Source organism: Rosa chinensis, chromosome 7, assembly GCF_002994745.2.
Source record: "Rosa chinensis cultivar Old Blush chromosome 7, RchiOBHm-V2, whole genome shotgun sequence".
NCBI lineage: Eukaryota > Viridiplantae > Streptophyta > Magnoliopsida > Rosales > Rosaceae > Rosa > Rosa chinensis.
Genome location: NC_037094.1, coordinates 13,749,613 through 13,765,585, shown reverse-complemented (window position 1 = coordinate 13,765,585; position 15,973 = coordinate 13,749,613). Strand labels below are relative to the sequence as shown.

At 39.5% G+C, this 15,973-nt stretch overlaps 3 protein-coding genes across 3 annotated transcripts; 2 read left to right on the top strand and 1 right to left on the bottom strand.

Moving 5' to 3' along the window:
* Positions 1–369: 369 nt before the first annotated feature.
* On the top strand, positions 370–4,458 carry LOC112178576 (uncharacterized protein At5g41620). The gene is made up of 3 exons (XM_024316724.2): positions 370–982; positions 1,883–2,008; positions 2,557–4,458. Exons 1-3 carry the CDS (start codon positions 557–559, stop codon positions 4,084–4,086), a joined length of 2,082 nt encoding a protein of 693 aa, XP_024172492.1. The 5' UTR covers positions 370–556; the 3' UTR covers positions 4,087–4,458.
* Positions 4,459–6,945: 2,487 nt separating this feature from the next.
* Positions 6,946–8,194, top strand: LOC112179328. Its single transcript, XM_024317724.2, has 3 exons — positions 6,946–7,178; positions 7,433–7,565; positions 7,654–8,194. Exons 1-3 carry the CDS (start codon positions 7,015–7,017, stop codon positions 7,708–7,710), a joined length of 354 nt encoding a protein of 117 aa, XP_024173492.1. The 5' UTR covers positions 6,946–7,014; the 3' UTR covers positions 7,711–8,194.
* On the bottom strand, positions 7,582–9,896 carry LOC112179327. Its single transcript, XM_024317722.2, has 7 exons — positions 9,488–9,896; positions 9,227–9,393; positions 8,922–9,024; positions 8,666–8,782; positions 8,412–8,582; positions 7,982–8,105; positions 7,582–7,897 (listed from the first exon to the last, which is right to left on the bottom strand). The coding sequence occupies exons 1-7, from the start codon at positions 9,770–9,772 to the stop codon at positions 7,761–7,763; spliced, it is 1,104 nt and encodes a 367-aa protein (XP_024173490.1). The 5' UTR covers positions 9,773–9,896; the 3' UTR covers positions 7,582–7,760.
* Positions 9,897–15,973: the final 6,077 nt, after the last annotated feature.

Below are 15,973 nucleotides of genomic sequence, written 5' to 3'. Positions count from 1 at the left end.
AGATAATTTAATTTAATTTTTTCGTCTCCTAAAATATATAATTTGTTTTCGATATATTAATGTAACAACAAAAAACTTAATTTGGTACATAACTAAACTCATTTCAAATCTTTGTAGATTAGCTGGGTATATGATCTCAACTTAATCTATAATTATAAAAAGCTAATTTACAGCTATATGGAATTAGTACATACTCAATTACTCATCATCAAAATATATAAACAATACAGTGAGGGACTAACGTCCAAGTCCTAGACAATCAATCCTTGTGATCCGTACAATTTCGATCAAATCTTTGGAGGGACTATACCAAATGCACCGCATCTGTACGTGTACTCTTTGGTTGGAAAAGAAAGAAAGCAAGACACACACAAAAAACAACACACTACACACTGCATAGACATTCTGATCATATTTTTATAAACCTCACAGAGCTGCTTCTGCGCTGCAACTGTAGTATTTGCGCAAAAAGAATAAATCTTTATTGAGGAAAAGATGAGAGAGAAACACCCATTTGGGCAAGGAAGAAAAGCCTAGAAGAGAGAGAGAGGGAGTGATGAAAGAAGAGAGGGAAAGTGGGGGTGTGGAAGCAGAAAAGGAGGAAAATTTGAGAGAAAAGTTGGCAAGGAGGAGAAGGGTATTGATTAGAAAAAGCATCAGAGGTGGCCCAACCACTCCAGTGTTGTCCTCATGGAGTCTCTACCCTTTAGGCCAGGAACAACAACCCATCATTAAAGACGCTCCCTTAACTACTAATCACACTGGTGCCTCAGCTAGAAAGCTAGGAGCTGCTCTTTGGGAGTTTCAGAACTACTTCCCACTCTCAAAGATGCACAGAGGCAATCACAGCAATGGTGGTGGTGCTCCTCCACCGCCTAGGCAGCGCCACCACCTTCATCTCCACCACCACCTCAACAAGGACAAGGGCACTCTTGACCTTTCCAACTTTTTGGCTGATAATTGTCCCAGTTCTCCTGAACAGGTACTGTTTTTTTTGGGTGTTTCCCCCCATGTTTTGGAGATTTAGGTGTTGATGGAGTTTTCCTTTGTTGGGTTTCTGCAATTTTATGTTGGGTCTTTTTCACTCTGTTCTTTCTTTCTTTCAAAGTTCTTTTTTAATATATTTTTTCTTTGCTCTATATGTTAGAGAAGCAAGATCATGTGAATCAATCATGGTTATGTTGATGGGTACACACTGTTTTTATCTTTTTTTCTGCTTCTCTGTGTGGATTTATTGATGTTTCTTTGAGATTTATGGAGCTTTCAGAGTTTCAGGTTCTGTAGTGGGTCAACATGCTGTACATCTATTATTATTTCTTACTTTATATATATATATATATATATATATATGTATATTCCAAAATCCTAATACAAGATGTATTATTCAGTTCTAAGATGTAGCTTTTCTCATTTATAGTTAACTATCATTATTCAGTTCTAACTAGATAGATTCTAGTTTTCCTCTTTTGATCTTCAGAGAATTCATTCTTATCAGATATCATAAACTCAGAAGAACTTAGACTTTACAGTTTGCCTTGTTCTGCTAGTTACTTCCAACACCAAATTTTGAATTTGGAGCTTCATTGTGCCAGTTTAATTCTTTATAAAGCTCAAGCAATTAGCTAGGCTTTGTATAAGGAAGTATGAACTTGTTAGATGCTGATCACATCACAATTAGCATTTGAGAGGTGTTTACTGAACTATGGGTATTGTATTAAACTATGTCTTATCAAATAAATTCATTCAACTCTGCATTGTAATTTCATATTCTGGAGGCTGCAAGACCACTGTCTTTGCTCCATTCCTAGCTACAATGCATAGGGAAGATAATATATCATCTCTGTCCTCTGCAATTGAGTTTTTTTTCTTTAACCTATGACAGCCAGCAAGTGCAAGCAGTTTAACGAGGCATATTGCCGCGTCATTGATGCAACATCACCGATCAATTGGAAGGAACAATCACCTTTTACAACCTGTATCCCCTGCAAGCTATGGTAGTTCTATGGAGGTAAGCATCTCTTGCCACTTAGTCAACTGCTTTTTGTCCTTTATTTCAAGGAGATGTAATTTGAGATCATAAGAAAGCTGATTACACTATAACACAATTTTATTTATTCTTTAAACTGATGCCATTTACGGAGTTATATCTGTGTAGGAATTAGGCATAAATCTTATCTGGGTCAATAAGATAGTTGTGAGTCGAGACTTGACACAATCAGATTTGGCCTGTTACCAAATTGACTAATCTGTACCCTCGTATACATCCAAGTCTTATATCACTTGAGAAATATAAGATTATGTTAGCACAAGCTGTAATCATGGCCTGGCATTGTAATGTAGTCATTACGGTTTTGATGAGCGTTCCATAACATAGTTTTCAATTACTTCCAAATTTGCTTTAGATGCATATTCTACCAATCACTGGTCTCTAAAGTGTATCATATGTGAAGCATATGCTTAGCTAATTAAATTGCAGTCTTAAGTTCAGTGCCTCAATCTATAAGAAATCTTTCCATGCTTTAAACCTTTTCCATGGTTCATTGCCTCTCGTTTCAGGTGGCGCCTTATAACCCTGCAGTTACTCCCACCAGTTCTTTAGACTTTAAGGGAAGGATTGGCGAGTCACATTATAATCTTAAAACATCTACAGAACTGCTAAAGGTCTTGAACCGGATTTGGAGTTTGGAGGAGCAGCATACGTCTAATATAGCACTGATAAAAGCACTGAAGGCTGAGTTGGACCATGCCCGTGTCAAGATCAAAGATTTGGTTAGGGTACGGCAAGCTGATAGACATGAGCTAGACAATTTGATGAAGCAAATTGGAGAAGATAAACTAGTTAGGAAGAGCAAAGAACAGGATCGGATACATGCTGCAGTTCAGTCTGTGAGGGATGAACTAGAAGATGAGAGAAGGTTAAGAAAACGATCAGAAAGCCTACACAGGAAGTTAGCACGAGACCTCTCTGAGGTGAAATCTTCTCTTTCCAATTCCCTGAGAGAGCTTGAAAGTGAGAGGAAATCGAGGAAGTTGTTGGAAGACCTATGCGATGAATTTGCTAAAGGCATTAAAGACTATGAACAAGAGGTGCACTTTTTGAAACAGAAATCTGACAAGGATTGGACTGGAAGCTCTGACCGTGATCGATTGATTCTCCATGTATCTGAATCATGGCTGGATGAACGGATGCAGATGCAGCTAGAACAAACCGAGTGTGGTCTACCCGAAAAGAACTCAATAGTGGACAAACTAAGCCTTGAAATTGAGACCTTCCTTCAAGCTAAACATATGAACAACACTCTTAAGAATACCGAAAGTCTGTTGCCAAGGGATCGTCGAAAGAATTCACTGGAATCTGTTCCGCTTAATGAGGCTGTGAGTGTACCTCAAGATGCAGGTGATGAAGAAGATTCTTTAGGCAGTGACTCGCATTGTTTCGAGCTCAATAAACCAAGCAACAGTGACTTCAAATTGCAGGTGGAGGAAGCTGTAGAGAATGGTATTGATGAAAAGGTAAAATCAGAGCACTCAAAGAAAAAACCTGCCTCTTCTGAAAGAGTAAGAAGCCGCACTCCGTCCAGCTTGCAAGTTAAGTTTGAAGAACAGATGGCTTGGGCCTTGTCATGTAGTGAAAATAAGAAATCCCAAGTGGTAAATGCAGAGCAGGGGAAAACTGAAGAAGTGAAGCAAACTGAAACAAGCATGTCTCAAAAATCTGAACATTGTGAAGCCACAGAAGATGAAACTTACAGAAAGGGAAATAAACAAGATCAAAGACATGGTTCTAATCCGAATTACATGGCTGAAAACCATTTAAGAAATCAACTTTTGATATCAGATGGTGGGCTTGTACATCCTGAAAATAATTTGAATGAGGCTTCTTGCAGTAATACTGGATGGAGGAATCAGGCAAGTCCAGTTCGGCAGTGGATGGCAAGACTAACCTCACCAACTCTTGACATATCAGAGCCTTCTTCCAAGTTGCCTCTGCGGAAAAAGGAAAATACCTTGAAGGCAAAGCTTCTTGAAGCAAGGTCTAAAGGACAACGGTCAACACGAACAAAAGCTTTCAAAAGTACCTCTTAAGCTTCTTGGAATCTTTAGCATTAACTCTTCTCTGAAAGGGCCCTGCTGGTTGGTGATTGGTGCTTGTTGTGAATATTGCCATGGTACTCTGAATATGCATAATCTCTGTCTCTCTGGTGAGTTTAAAAGAGAAGCTGTAATCTGTATATCAGTGTAATATTATATATTGCTTCAAAGCCTACAGAAATCATAAGAAGTTGCAGACCAACAATTTTGGGTTATGATTTCTGGGATGTACATGAGAACTCACTCAACAAGGGTTCCACATATTTGTGACAACCGTAAAGTTATGTTTTGTCACATTCACAGCAGCTTCAACCCATTATGGAAAAGTGGGGGATTCTTAATATTGAAAACTTCTATTTTTCGTAATGGAGTTCCACTGTTCTTTGTTTCTTTTTTCATTCTTTTCATGTACCTCGTGAAAGCTACTGATGATACAGTTTGGAATGTGCCACAGTATTGCACTGTCTAGTACATTAGAATAACATTAATGATTAATTGTTCAAAAAAAAAAAGGTACATTAGAGTAGGAATAACAGTGTTTGAGTCCAAAAGTAATTTTGGCAAGATCTTTTAGTGGATTTAGCACAGCGGGCCGATACCTGCTGCCCAAAAATAAGCCTACTTGGGTTTGGGTTACAATTTCGCCCATTCCGTGATCCATAAGGAAAACGAAACCTTATTGGAGTCAAGTAACAGAGATTGAATGAGAAACTTCAATAAATAATCCTTCTATAGCAAGGAACAGTCGAAATCTTATGTATAAATATTAGGTTTAAAGGACAAAGAAATGACCTCTCTCTCTCAGATCAATCAATCCCAGCGAATACAAAGCCTCCCCGGAGCAAACCTTCAACCTCGTTGAAACCCGGTGACCGCGCGCCAGTCCTAGTCTCTCCAAGAGCAGATTGTCAGCATCACCAGATCAACCCGGCGACCGTACTTCCAGTCTTAGTCTCTCCAAGAGCCGACTGTCAGTACCACTGCCACCGAGACTCTCTCAACCAGCGAAGCAAGGGTAACGACCTCACAACCCAGTGAAGCTAAAGTCACGCTTCAGCAAAACCCGTGCTTTCTCCAAACTTCCCAGTGATTGCTCTGCTTAGCCTACAACGTTGAGTATCGATTCGGTGACGCAAAGAGATCACATCCAAAGTCCTTATCTGTAAGGCAAGAAGTCATTTCTCGGAAGGCTAGAGAAGAACCTTGTGGCAAGGTCCACAAGGTTGGTGCTCTCTTCGTCCACAACGCTTGAAGAAGAAGTCAGGTCAAGGGACTCCCCCTACGATTGCACCCCACTGTGCTGGCAAGCCCGCGCACACGCTCAAAAGAGACAGTTTGCACGCCAACTGGTTTTGAAGCCAAACAAACAGATCCGAATGAAATGATATTGGGAAGTCCCACGTTATAATGGGTTTTTTTTTAGGTCACACATTATAATGAGATCTCTACAAATGGGGTAAATGGACAAAAACCTTTTTTTTAAAGAAGGCCAGTACGGTTGCTTTACAGAGTACATGGGGGGGGGGGGGGGACATGAAACCTGAATCTCAAATTACAATAAGCATATAGAGAACTACTCGAGATAATAACAAGAGTCTCAATAAAAAGTATGTATTTTACCATGCACTAATTAGCGAAGAGTGCACTCCGTGCACTTCTGGCTACTCTATTCGCTTTACAGAGGTGGTAACATACCGGAAAGTAAATGTTTTCTTGAAGCCATAATATACCAATAAGATCAACTTTCCCACTGTTGCCACCAGAAAACGCGTCCGGTGACACTTAGTTTCATCCTGCCACTAGGAGGTTGCGACCATTTAGGAACTCACCGCCTAACTAGAGCAGACACGACACACAAGGTGTGCAGTCCGAGACAGAGCCCACGTCGCCCTATCGTGACATGATAGGGACTTAGTTTGAACTGTAATCCATTCAGCTTTGAACATCAACATGCAAACCTTGAACATTTTTCAAAAAAGTTGAGAAATTATAATAGTGCATTAATTGTAGCTATAAGGAGTACAATAAAAACCTAAAGGGTCCAGGCTTTATGTCCCCTTCGAGACATGTTGTCTCCACTTTCAATAATAATATTTAGGCTAGGGGAGCTTTCCCCTACCTCCCCTTCAAAAAAAAAAACCTAAAGGGTCTTTTTAAATGTACTCTGCAAATATCTAACTACACTTAATAAATTTGTTATACCCAACAAAATTATAAAATCTCTAAGTATACTCAGTAAATTTTTCAATAATACTCTTTGTTTAAGCTTTTGCGCATGTTAGCAAAAGAAAGTCTCAAGTCATATTTCAGTTCCAAAATTTAGCTTAAATTTCATTATTCATAACTTTTACTATGAAGCCAAATGTTGTCGGATTTATCCACTAGAGACAACATAGTAGGAAAGCTGTGCGTATGGTAATTATGCTACGTTGTAATCAGGTTACATATCGAGTTATCTTTCTGTTATGTCATCACTATGTCAAAGCAAATAGAGTCGCCAACAGAGCATTCTTTGCTAGTTGATGCGTAGTTGAATACAATTATTTGGTAGAGACGCATGATAGTAATTCAGGACGTTCTCTATGTGCTTATTGTAATAAGGGGTTTAGACTTAATGTCATCCTTTGTATTCAACAGTTTCATTAATCAAGACTTGATGTCAGCTGCACCAGCCCTTCATTTCAAAAAAAAAAAAAAAAATACTATGAAATTGAAAATTGTCAGACAAAAAAATATATATATACTAGGAGCTTAGATTTGCTGAATTAATTTTTTTTCTTCAATAATTAAGTTTCTTTTTTGAACAAATTTTGTTGGTGAAAAAATCTCAATTTTCACACAAAAAAAGAAGAGTAATTATAAAATGTAGAAATTTCTCTTTATTTGAATTATTTCTACTCGTTTAGAGAGAGAGAGAGAGATATGGCAGCGGCGTCGTTTAGGTGGATACTGCAGCTGCACAAGGACGTGCCCAGAGCTGCTCGGTTCTACTCGGAAGGCTTGGACTTCACCGTGCACGTCTGTACTCTTCGCTGGGCTGAGCTTCAGTCCGGTCCACTCAAACTCGGCCTCATGCAATCCCCCAAGTAAGCCTCTCTCTATCTTAGACTCGTTGCTCTATGCACTGTAGGTGTTTGATTCTATGCCCCAGAGAAACTTTACACACACCCTTCATCCCCTTCACCATGAATAACACTACATTTGTTTTTGAGTTTTTCAAACGTAAAGATTGAAGGGTATTATTGCTTTCTGGGTTTGGTCCTATTGTTATAGGGTGGACTAGGATTCAGTACCTCTTTGCATGTAATTGAAAATGGCAGCTGCTAATCCTGTTTCACAGTGACCATGTAATGCAGAAGGGACACTCTTCGCTTCTGTCGTTCACAGTGACAGACATTAATCAAACAATGACGAAACTAATGGCATTAGGAGGTGAACTAGATGGTCCTATCAAATATGAAATCCATGGCAAGGTGATGACTGAAGTTCTAATGAATAACAATTGTGACATAACTTATTCTCTGAATTGTCAAAAATTTATGTAACAATCTTTGTGTCCAGGTTGCAGCAATGCGCTGTCTTGATGGGCACATTTTAGGCCTCTATGAACCTGCATAGGAGCTCCAGATGCTACACCCTTAAGAATGCAGCTAGACTTTGAGCTTTTGTTATGGCATCTTGAAATCTTCTGAACACGTAGAGAAGATGTGAGAGATTTCTCCTTTTTTCGGGTTTCCTTCAACAATTGATAGGGTTTGTTCATCGAGGTCTATCACTGCTGTGCATAGAGTGTAAAGCGTTGGACCTGGAAACACGGCAAGCAGTTTAATCAGGAATAGGAATATCTTGGAGGAAAAACTTTCAAATTGTGTTGTGTTCTAATAAACACCTGTCATGTAGATGGGGTATGTTGGCTCGTCTGTATCTCCTAGAAGTGACAGGACATCTTCTTTGGAGCCTTTAGGTAGCATAGTTGCTTTCCTTTGCCTTGTTAATGAATTTTCATCATGTACCTTCACAGAGATCCTTGATTTTAACTAGGTGAATATGAAGAAACCTAGATTCTTATTACCATTATTATTGATCCATCGATTTGATACTAGTTGATGACTTTCCTGTGTTGGATCTACTGCATTTTCATATATACTTAACATGTTATTGTTGTCCGACTCTGAATTAAAATCATAGTTCATATATGATCATCTTGGTCAACAGTTTAGTCCGTAGTATGGCAACTAACAAACTTTGGCGTGTGTTCGTCACATCTATAGCTTCATCCATTCTATAAAAGTCCTGTCTAGATATGCAGTTTTACTTACCTGATTAACCTGGAGATGAAGATACATGTTTGCATGGAAGAATGGTGTTTCTCCAACCTCATAAACTGAAACCCGGTTCTTTGATGCAGTTTCTACATTGATAATTCTTCGTGTCCTTGTCTCAATCAGATTGTAACTATGTCCTGCAGAAACTTCTGCTGATTCAATTCTCTGCAGGTGCAATCCACGCTATTAAAACCACTGATACTTGGCCAAATATAGCGATATAAAGAGCTCAGATTACTAGGTCTTACACATAATGCATCAATAATGCTCTTTGCTTCAAGCAGGTCTCGTGAAATAAAGTTCCGCCCAATGCCTCCAGGAACAATCTCACTTTCAGATGGGGGTACCGAATTCAACGTAAATGCCTGTAAATTTTGCATTGGAAAACCCTTTTCTTAGCGCATACAATTTCGTGTAAATTGATGTCGTAACATTATGTCTGTCACTTGATTAATTTACTGTGTCTCAGACCAGATAAGCTGCAATACTAAAGGGTTATCTTACCAGACCATGACTGTTGATGCCGAATGCACAGCTAGGGAGCTCTCCGGCATATGTATAAGCAATGAATGATATCCCATTTGACAGAGTTCCTTTTACCAAATAGCTGCAAGATCGAGCAAGACAGTCATTAAGCTGTAACTTGCTACCACATTTAGAAACAGTAATATTGTATAATCAGCTTATACTTGGCATGGTGAATGTAAAAGGGGGTTGTAAGAAAAGTTGTGTACAAGTTTCTTCTACTACTTTTACTGATATAATTTCCTATTTCTTTTGGATAAGGAAAAGAATGCAAGAGAGCATACGTATGGCCAACCAGAGCAACATTTGCATCCTCATTGTGAGCCACAATTGCCATGGAATCGCTAGCAACAAGAACATCAGAGCAGTCATCCGGGGTATCTATTTTGCAATTCATCACCGTCTTTGGAAGAAATGGAAGAATCTCCTTCCTAAAGTTGATCATCATTATCTACAGATAATCAAACAACTTCAATGTGATTACGTACGTGACCAATGAAATTAGTGAGCGTAATTGAAAATTATACTTATTAATTGATCATTACTTCAAGAACTGGCACACCACTTCCCTCTGCAGTTCCTACGAGCTCGTCCCAATACCTTGGAAACTTGCTCCGGTGATTTTCAGTAAGAGACTGAATGAGTGGCTGTGACTCTGGGGTCTGAGCAAAAGGGAGGAGCTGGTCTTGAAGAATGAGGTCTCTGGCCAACCTGCTCTTTATCTTGTTTGAAAACCTCTGGCCTATCATGTAGCCCATTGTGTAAGCATCTTCACAAGGACCAACCTCAAATATCTCCAAAGCTTCTGCTTCCATGCTAGAGCTCTCCATTAATTTCAGCAAGTCAAAAAATTAAGGACCTTATCTTCTTTTCTAAACTAGCGTTGGTCTTGTTTGTTGTTTGTTACTATTGGGTACAAACTGATAATTGAGAATAAAGAAAGGAAACTAAGGTTAATTCATCATTCATTCTTCTTGGCCTCTTCCAGGCTGTGAGTTACAATATATATGGAGTTGAACTATCTCCAAGACAAAAGGGAAAGATGACAGCTGGCCATTAGGTCCACAGTCTCATTGTAACCACTCTAACTATGCTTAGGCTACTGATGAACAACTAATACAAGATTAAGAGGTGATTAGCAAGGGTGGTCCTAACAGTTACTACCATATGACCCTCTATTGGGTTCATACTTCATACTAGTTCATAGTCGTTGATTGTTTCCCCAGTCGTATTTTCCATTTCCATGTCGTACTAACTATTGTTCCGAAACGACTTGAATTCTTTAAGTGTACTAACCACAATACAACAAGAGCTTAGTACATGAATTCTCTGTTAGCGTGAGTCATGTCATAATATTAGGAATAGAATATATTGTAATTATTTTGTAGTTAGTACTTGCATTTTCTTTGTATGGTAGAGAATAGTGATGTAAGTAAATTATATTCCTGTAATCCTCTTTATATATCTCCAGTGTAAGATGAATAAAATATCAGACAATTCATTCTCTCAATCTCGTTATATTTGACTTGGTATCAGAGCAAAGATCTGAAAAGACTATGTCTCTTTGTTTGTTTCAGTTTTTTTAGAATTGAGGAGTTTGTCTCTTAATGACCCTTGCTATTGTCGTCGTTTGTGTGCATCACTAGGCGTTCGTCAAAGAACGACCAATCATCTTCTTCTTTGACTTCGGCGTCATCTTCTCCAGTGCATCAGACCCAGTCGTCCTCTTCTCTTGCTCAGAACCGTCCAGATCGATTTTTGCCTCGTCTTGTCCATATCGATTCCGGTTTTGTCCTCAGGCAAAAGTCACCGTTGCTCCACTCTTACTCAGATCGATTTCCGGCTTCGTCTTCAGCCAAAGACCACCGACACTCTTCTTGCCTAGACCGGGTTCACCATTCATCCGAGACCGTCGCCGACTATTTGTCCGAGATCGTCGCCTCCATCTCACCACAGATCGACCAGATTCTTCAGTTCGTTGCTGCTCACATAACGACCGGATTTGTTCAACCCAGTTAACATCTGGGTCCAATCCATCAGTCACAGAAAGACCGTTCGCTTCTTCAGTTCAGGCCGGTGTCGGCCTTAGTCCAGCCCTACCCGTGCAACAAGTCATAATTCCCAAAAAAAAAATTGAAAAAAAAAGTGTAAATTAAATTAAATTGCAGCACGTTCTGTTATTATTATTTTTCAGAATTCCTATTATTTTTCCGCTGCATACTCTGTATTTTTTGTGATTTACTACCATATTGTTGCAATGGGTGGTGATGAAAGTGAATGACAGTGTTCTAAGGTCAATGGGGTCCAAAAGGTTGAGGTGTCTGTTCGGAGTTCAGACGATGGTTCTTTTGGGGCTATGAAACTCAATGGCTCCAATTTTCGAACGTGGAAGAAGATTATGTCTGTTCACCTTCGTGGCATACACAAGATGGGGCATGTGACTGGTACAACCAGAGCTCCTAGTGAGGAGGATGTGGATGCCTATGCTAAGTGGGAGGATGATGATGGATCTGTGATGGCAATCTTTTTTTTTTTTTTTTGGGAAGCTGTATAAAAGTTAACTCAGCGCTCTTACCCAAAATTTTATTGATAATCAAAATAAAAAATATACATAGCAAGGGGGACTAAACCAAAACCTTGCCTAGATAAGTTACATGCATTAGGGAGTAGCAGTCAAGACCAAACTACTCCCAAAAACAACATTGCACATGAAATAGCAAGCAAGAAATCAGAGAATTATCTTTTGTAGCAACCCCTTCATAATAGTAAAGAAGAGCCATCAACTGGTACGAAGGTAAGGGAAACCTAAACCATCCATGTTAAGATACTAAGTGGTCACAGAGGGAGGAGTTTGATACCAAACCAGCAAATTTGAAGGCAAGCCTAAATTCGCCAAGCTATCTGCAATTGAATTCCCTTCCCTAAGAATATGAGAGCAACGAAAGTGCATTGACCTAATACGGCATAAGCATGTTGACCAAGCAATCCGCAAGGGCCATGGTGGAATAAAAGAGGAAGTGGTAATGCATGCTAGAGCACCTATAGAATCACTCTTCAGCCAAATGTGATGCCAACCAATTTGAAAAGCAAACTCAATCCCTATAATGATGCCCATCAGCTCTGCGAAAAAAGAACTTCTATGGCCTAAACCTTGCCAGAAACTGCCAAGATAATGCCCACTAGCATCACGAAAAACACCGCCACAAGCAACAGGCCCAGGATTCCCTTTAGCCAAGCCGTCAATATTAAGCTTAATCCATGGAGCAATTGGAGGACTCCAAAAAATCAAACGTGGAATGGGAAGCACTTTAGAGACTAGCTGAATACCCAATCCCATGAGCAATTGAGCATCCAAAATCCCATTCGAATAACCAGGCATGTGTGGAGCTGAGAACCGAATCCAAGCTTTAATGGAACGAAAAAAGAGAAGGAGATTTATTGTCAAAACGCAGCTTATTGCGAGTCTTCCAAATGGCCATAAAACTATACAAACAACTCGTCAGCCATATATTTTGTAACTGGGGAGAAAAATGTTTGCTTGTAATAGAATTCCATAAAATCAATGATAGAGCCGTGAGACGGTAGAGATGTTCCGAAACAAAAAGAAAGCCACTGCCAGACATGTTGGGCAAAGAAACAAGAAACAAATAAATGGTGCAGGTCTTCAACAGAACTAAATGAGCAAAGTTGACATACCGAAACCATAGGAATGCCACATTTTTGAAGCTGGTCATCCGTGGGCAATTTTCTATGTAAGATTCGCCAAACGAGAATAGAGAATCTTGGAGGAATAAAATGTCGCCATAGCTTCGCCATGTAATCTCTCATCGGAAAGTGAGTCTGAACACAATTATAACCCTTAACAAAAGAGAAAATCCCAGAGCTTGACTCTTCCCATATTAAAACATCCTTTTCAGCTTCAATTGGTAAAGGTAAATGAAGAATTTCAGGGGCCAAAGCAGGAAATAAAATGGAGAAATTATGTGGCAGAACCCATTGTTGACCTGAGATAAAAGATGCAACTGTTGTCAACATTGACTAGCCTGCACCTTATCAATTAGAGGATCACCAAAACAGAACCGACTTTCCATCCCCAATAAGCCATCTTGAACGTTGAAAAATCAGAGGAAGAACAGCCTTTAAACCATGTCAAATAGAAGAACCAAAGTAGCAAAACCTCATAGAACAAGATATAGAGAACCGCGTGCAAGCGAAAGAACCCCACAATGATCCTGACATAATAGTACTCTTGTCACGCCCCTGATTTTACACACATGAAAATTGATATATAATCCCATAATTACATATGCGTGAACGTTCAGCCATCAATACAAAATACTTAGAAACTTTTTCCCTTTTAACCCAAGTACATATTAATGCCCTGAACCTACTATGTCAATATTGACCTGCTCTATAAAGTCATATATTACATAAGCTTACGAATTAAATTGTCAACAACAAAATAAAACGTAAATGCTGCTCAGAGTTAACTATACAACGGAAGTCCTTATCAACGGTAAAGTCACAAAGATACCCTCCTACCGTAAAGCTGCAAAGTCACCACCTCAGCTTCAGCCACGATTTCCCTGACCTGCAGGATTAACCCCTACACCATTCCATTGAATAATGCACCGGGTTGCCACACAACAAACCCGGTAAGCTTATAAAGCTCGTATGAGTAACTCAAAACCACAAAGCAAAACACATTTCTTAAGTCACCTCAACCTAAACACGATATACACACAGCTCACACCTACGGCCATCAATTCCATATCCTTCCATATTGTGCTTACATAAGTCAACTGGTGACTAAAGCCTCATGCTCAGAACCTCAATCCTAGCATCCAATTACACAAATTTCGGTCAAACAAGACTTCCTTAAGCAATGTTTGATTCCATCCTAACATACTACGGCGAATTCCAAAATCACACTCATTCCCCATTCCCCCCTAGGAGCTTTTGTCATCAACATGACATCAAAGGTGAAAATCTATGAATCACCTTCCTATCCTCACCACAAAGTACAATTCCTCACCATTATGGCTCTTAAGAGAAATCAAACCATCAATCAATACAATCAAGAAGAAACAAAGCAATCACATTTCAAAACAAGCAAAACAAATCATAGTAACCCCTGCATACAATTTAGTTCAGGAGGTCACATTAAGTCAAGCAATTCAAGTCAAAGTAGTCATCGAAGTTCCACACTCCGACGTCTGTAGGTAGCCCCAACCATCACAGCAGTCCTCTCAATTTTTGTTAACTTAATAACAATTCAGCTCCGCTACCGAGCAGTCATCACACTTATCATCGCACAGATTCCACTGGTCATCACCCAGATATTCATCATCACGTAGATTTCAAGGATCATCACGTAGATTGCAATTGTCCAGCTGATCATCACATAGATAGCAATTGTCCAGCTGATCATCACATAGATTTTGCCGGTCATCACGCAGATAGCCATGATCCAGTGAATCATCACACAGATTTCACCGGTCATCACACAGATAGCCATGATCCAGTGAATCATCACACAGATTTCAATGATTCATTACACAAATATTCCTACACAAGATTTACATGGCAATCATCACAAAAATTCATCAATACATATATAATCACGTAAATATATATATGTACGTAGTCATTCACTCAGGAATACCACTAATACCAACTATAGTCATAGTTAACCTAATAACTCCAAGACAATAGGGTAATCATGCTCATAACAAATATCGATCCTGCTTATAACAAATATCGATCCTGCTCATAACAAATATCGATCCTGCTCATAACAAATATCAATCCTACTCATAACAAATATCGATCCTACTCATAACAAATATCGATCATGCTCATAACAAATATCGATCCTGCTCATAACAAATATCGATCCTACTCATAACAAATTTCCTACTCATAACAAATATCGATCTTGCTCATAACAAATATCGATCCTGTTCATAACAAATATCCTACTCATAATAACTATCGATCATGCTCATAACAAATATCGATCCTGCTCATAATAAATATCGATCCTACTCATAACAAATATCGTGAGATTTACTCACCAAACGATAAAGGTAATCCATTCATTAATGAACCTTGTGAGATTACTCACCTTTGAATCCCGCTGCGTCTTCACACGAGAACCAAAACAAGCACAATCGCCGCAATCCGTTCAACAAGCACCTGAACACATAGGTTTTGGATTCAGTGCACGAATCACAAAATGATTAAAGTTCGAAACCCTCGTTTTGAACTAAATCCCCATGAGTAATGCCAATCGAGGCAAAACCTCATCCGAGACCTCCCTAAGTCTCCAGAGTACTTCCACAATCGAGGTGTCCAAACCACAAGTCGATCGGAAGCTTGAATCCTCACGGATCAAATAAATTCACCGATATGAAATCGTAAAAATCATAACAATTTCATACGAACTCCAAAATATGCGTTTTATATATCGAAACGCTCGTATCAACGAGTAGAACATATATAATACCAAAAACAGTTCCTTAAGTGGCCGGAACACCGCCCGAACGCCACCATAGACTGTGGTGCACCGCTGCCGGCCAAAAACTCATTATTTCACAAAACTCCCAACATCAAAAAGTTTCATCTAAGCATGCTTGTGAATTCTCATAACTAGCTCGAAGTCAGAAAACAAGCATAAAGGGAAAACTACCTCACAAGCTGTGAACAGTAACCCAATCTGAGTTGAACCAAGTTTTACGTGAATCGATCCAAACAACCACTAAGGATCGATCAAGGAGGCTGCTCTGAGTTTCCCAAGCTCAACTTGAAGCCCCGCCGACGTCGGAGATCGAAAAACCGATCGGGTCCGAAAACACCCAACTGCGCCGCCTTCTACCGCTGCCGCCACCGAGAATTAGTGCTAGAGGACATCACAGGGATGACCAGACGGAGGAGACGATCCTATCTGGAAAGTTTCGTCGCCGGAGACCGCCGCAGTTCGCCGGAAAAGCCGGGTCGGGTCAGTCGGATTATTTTGTTTCTGAAGGTGC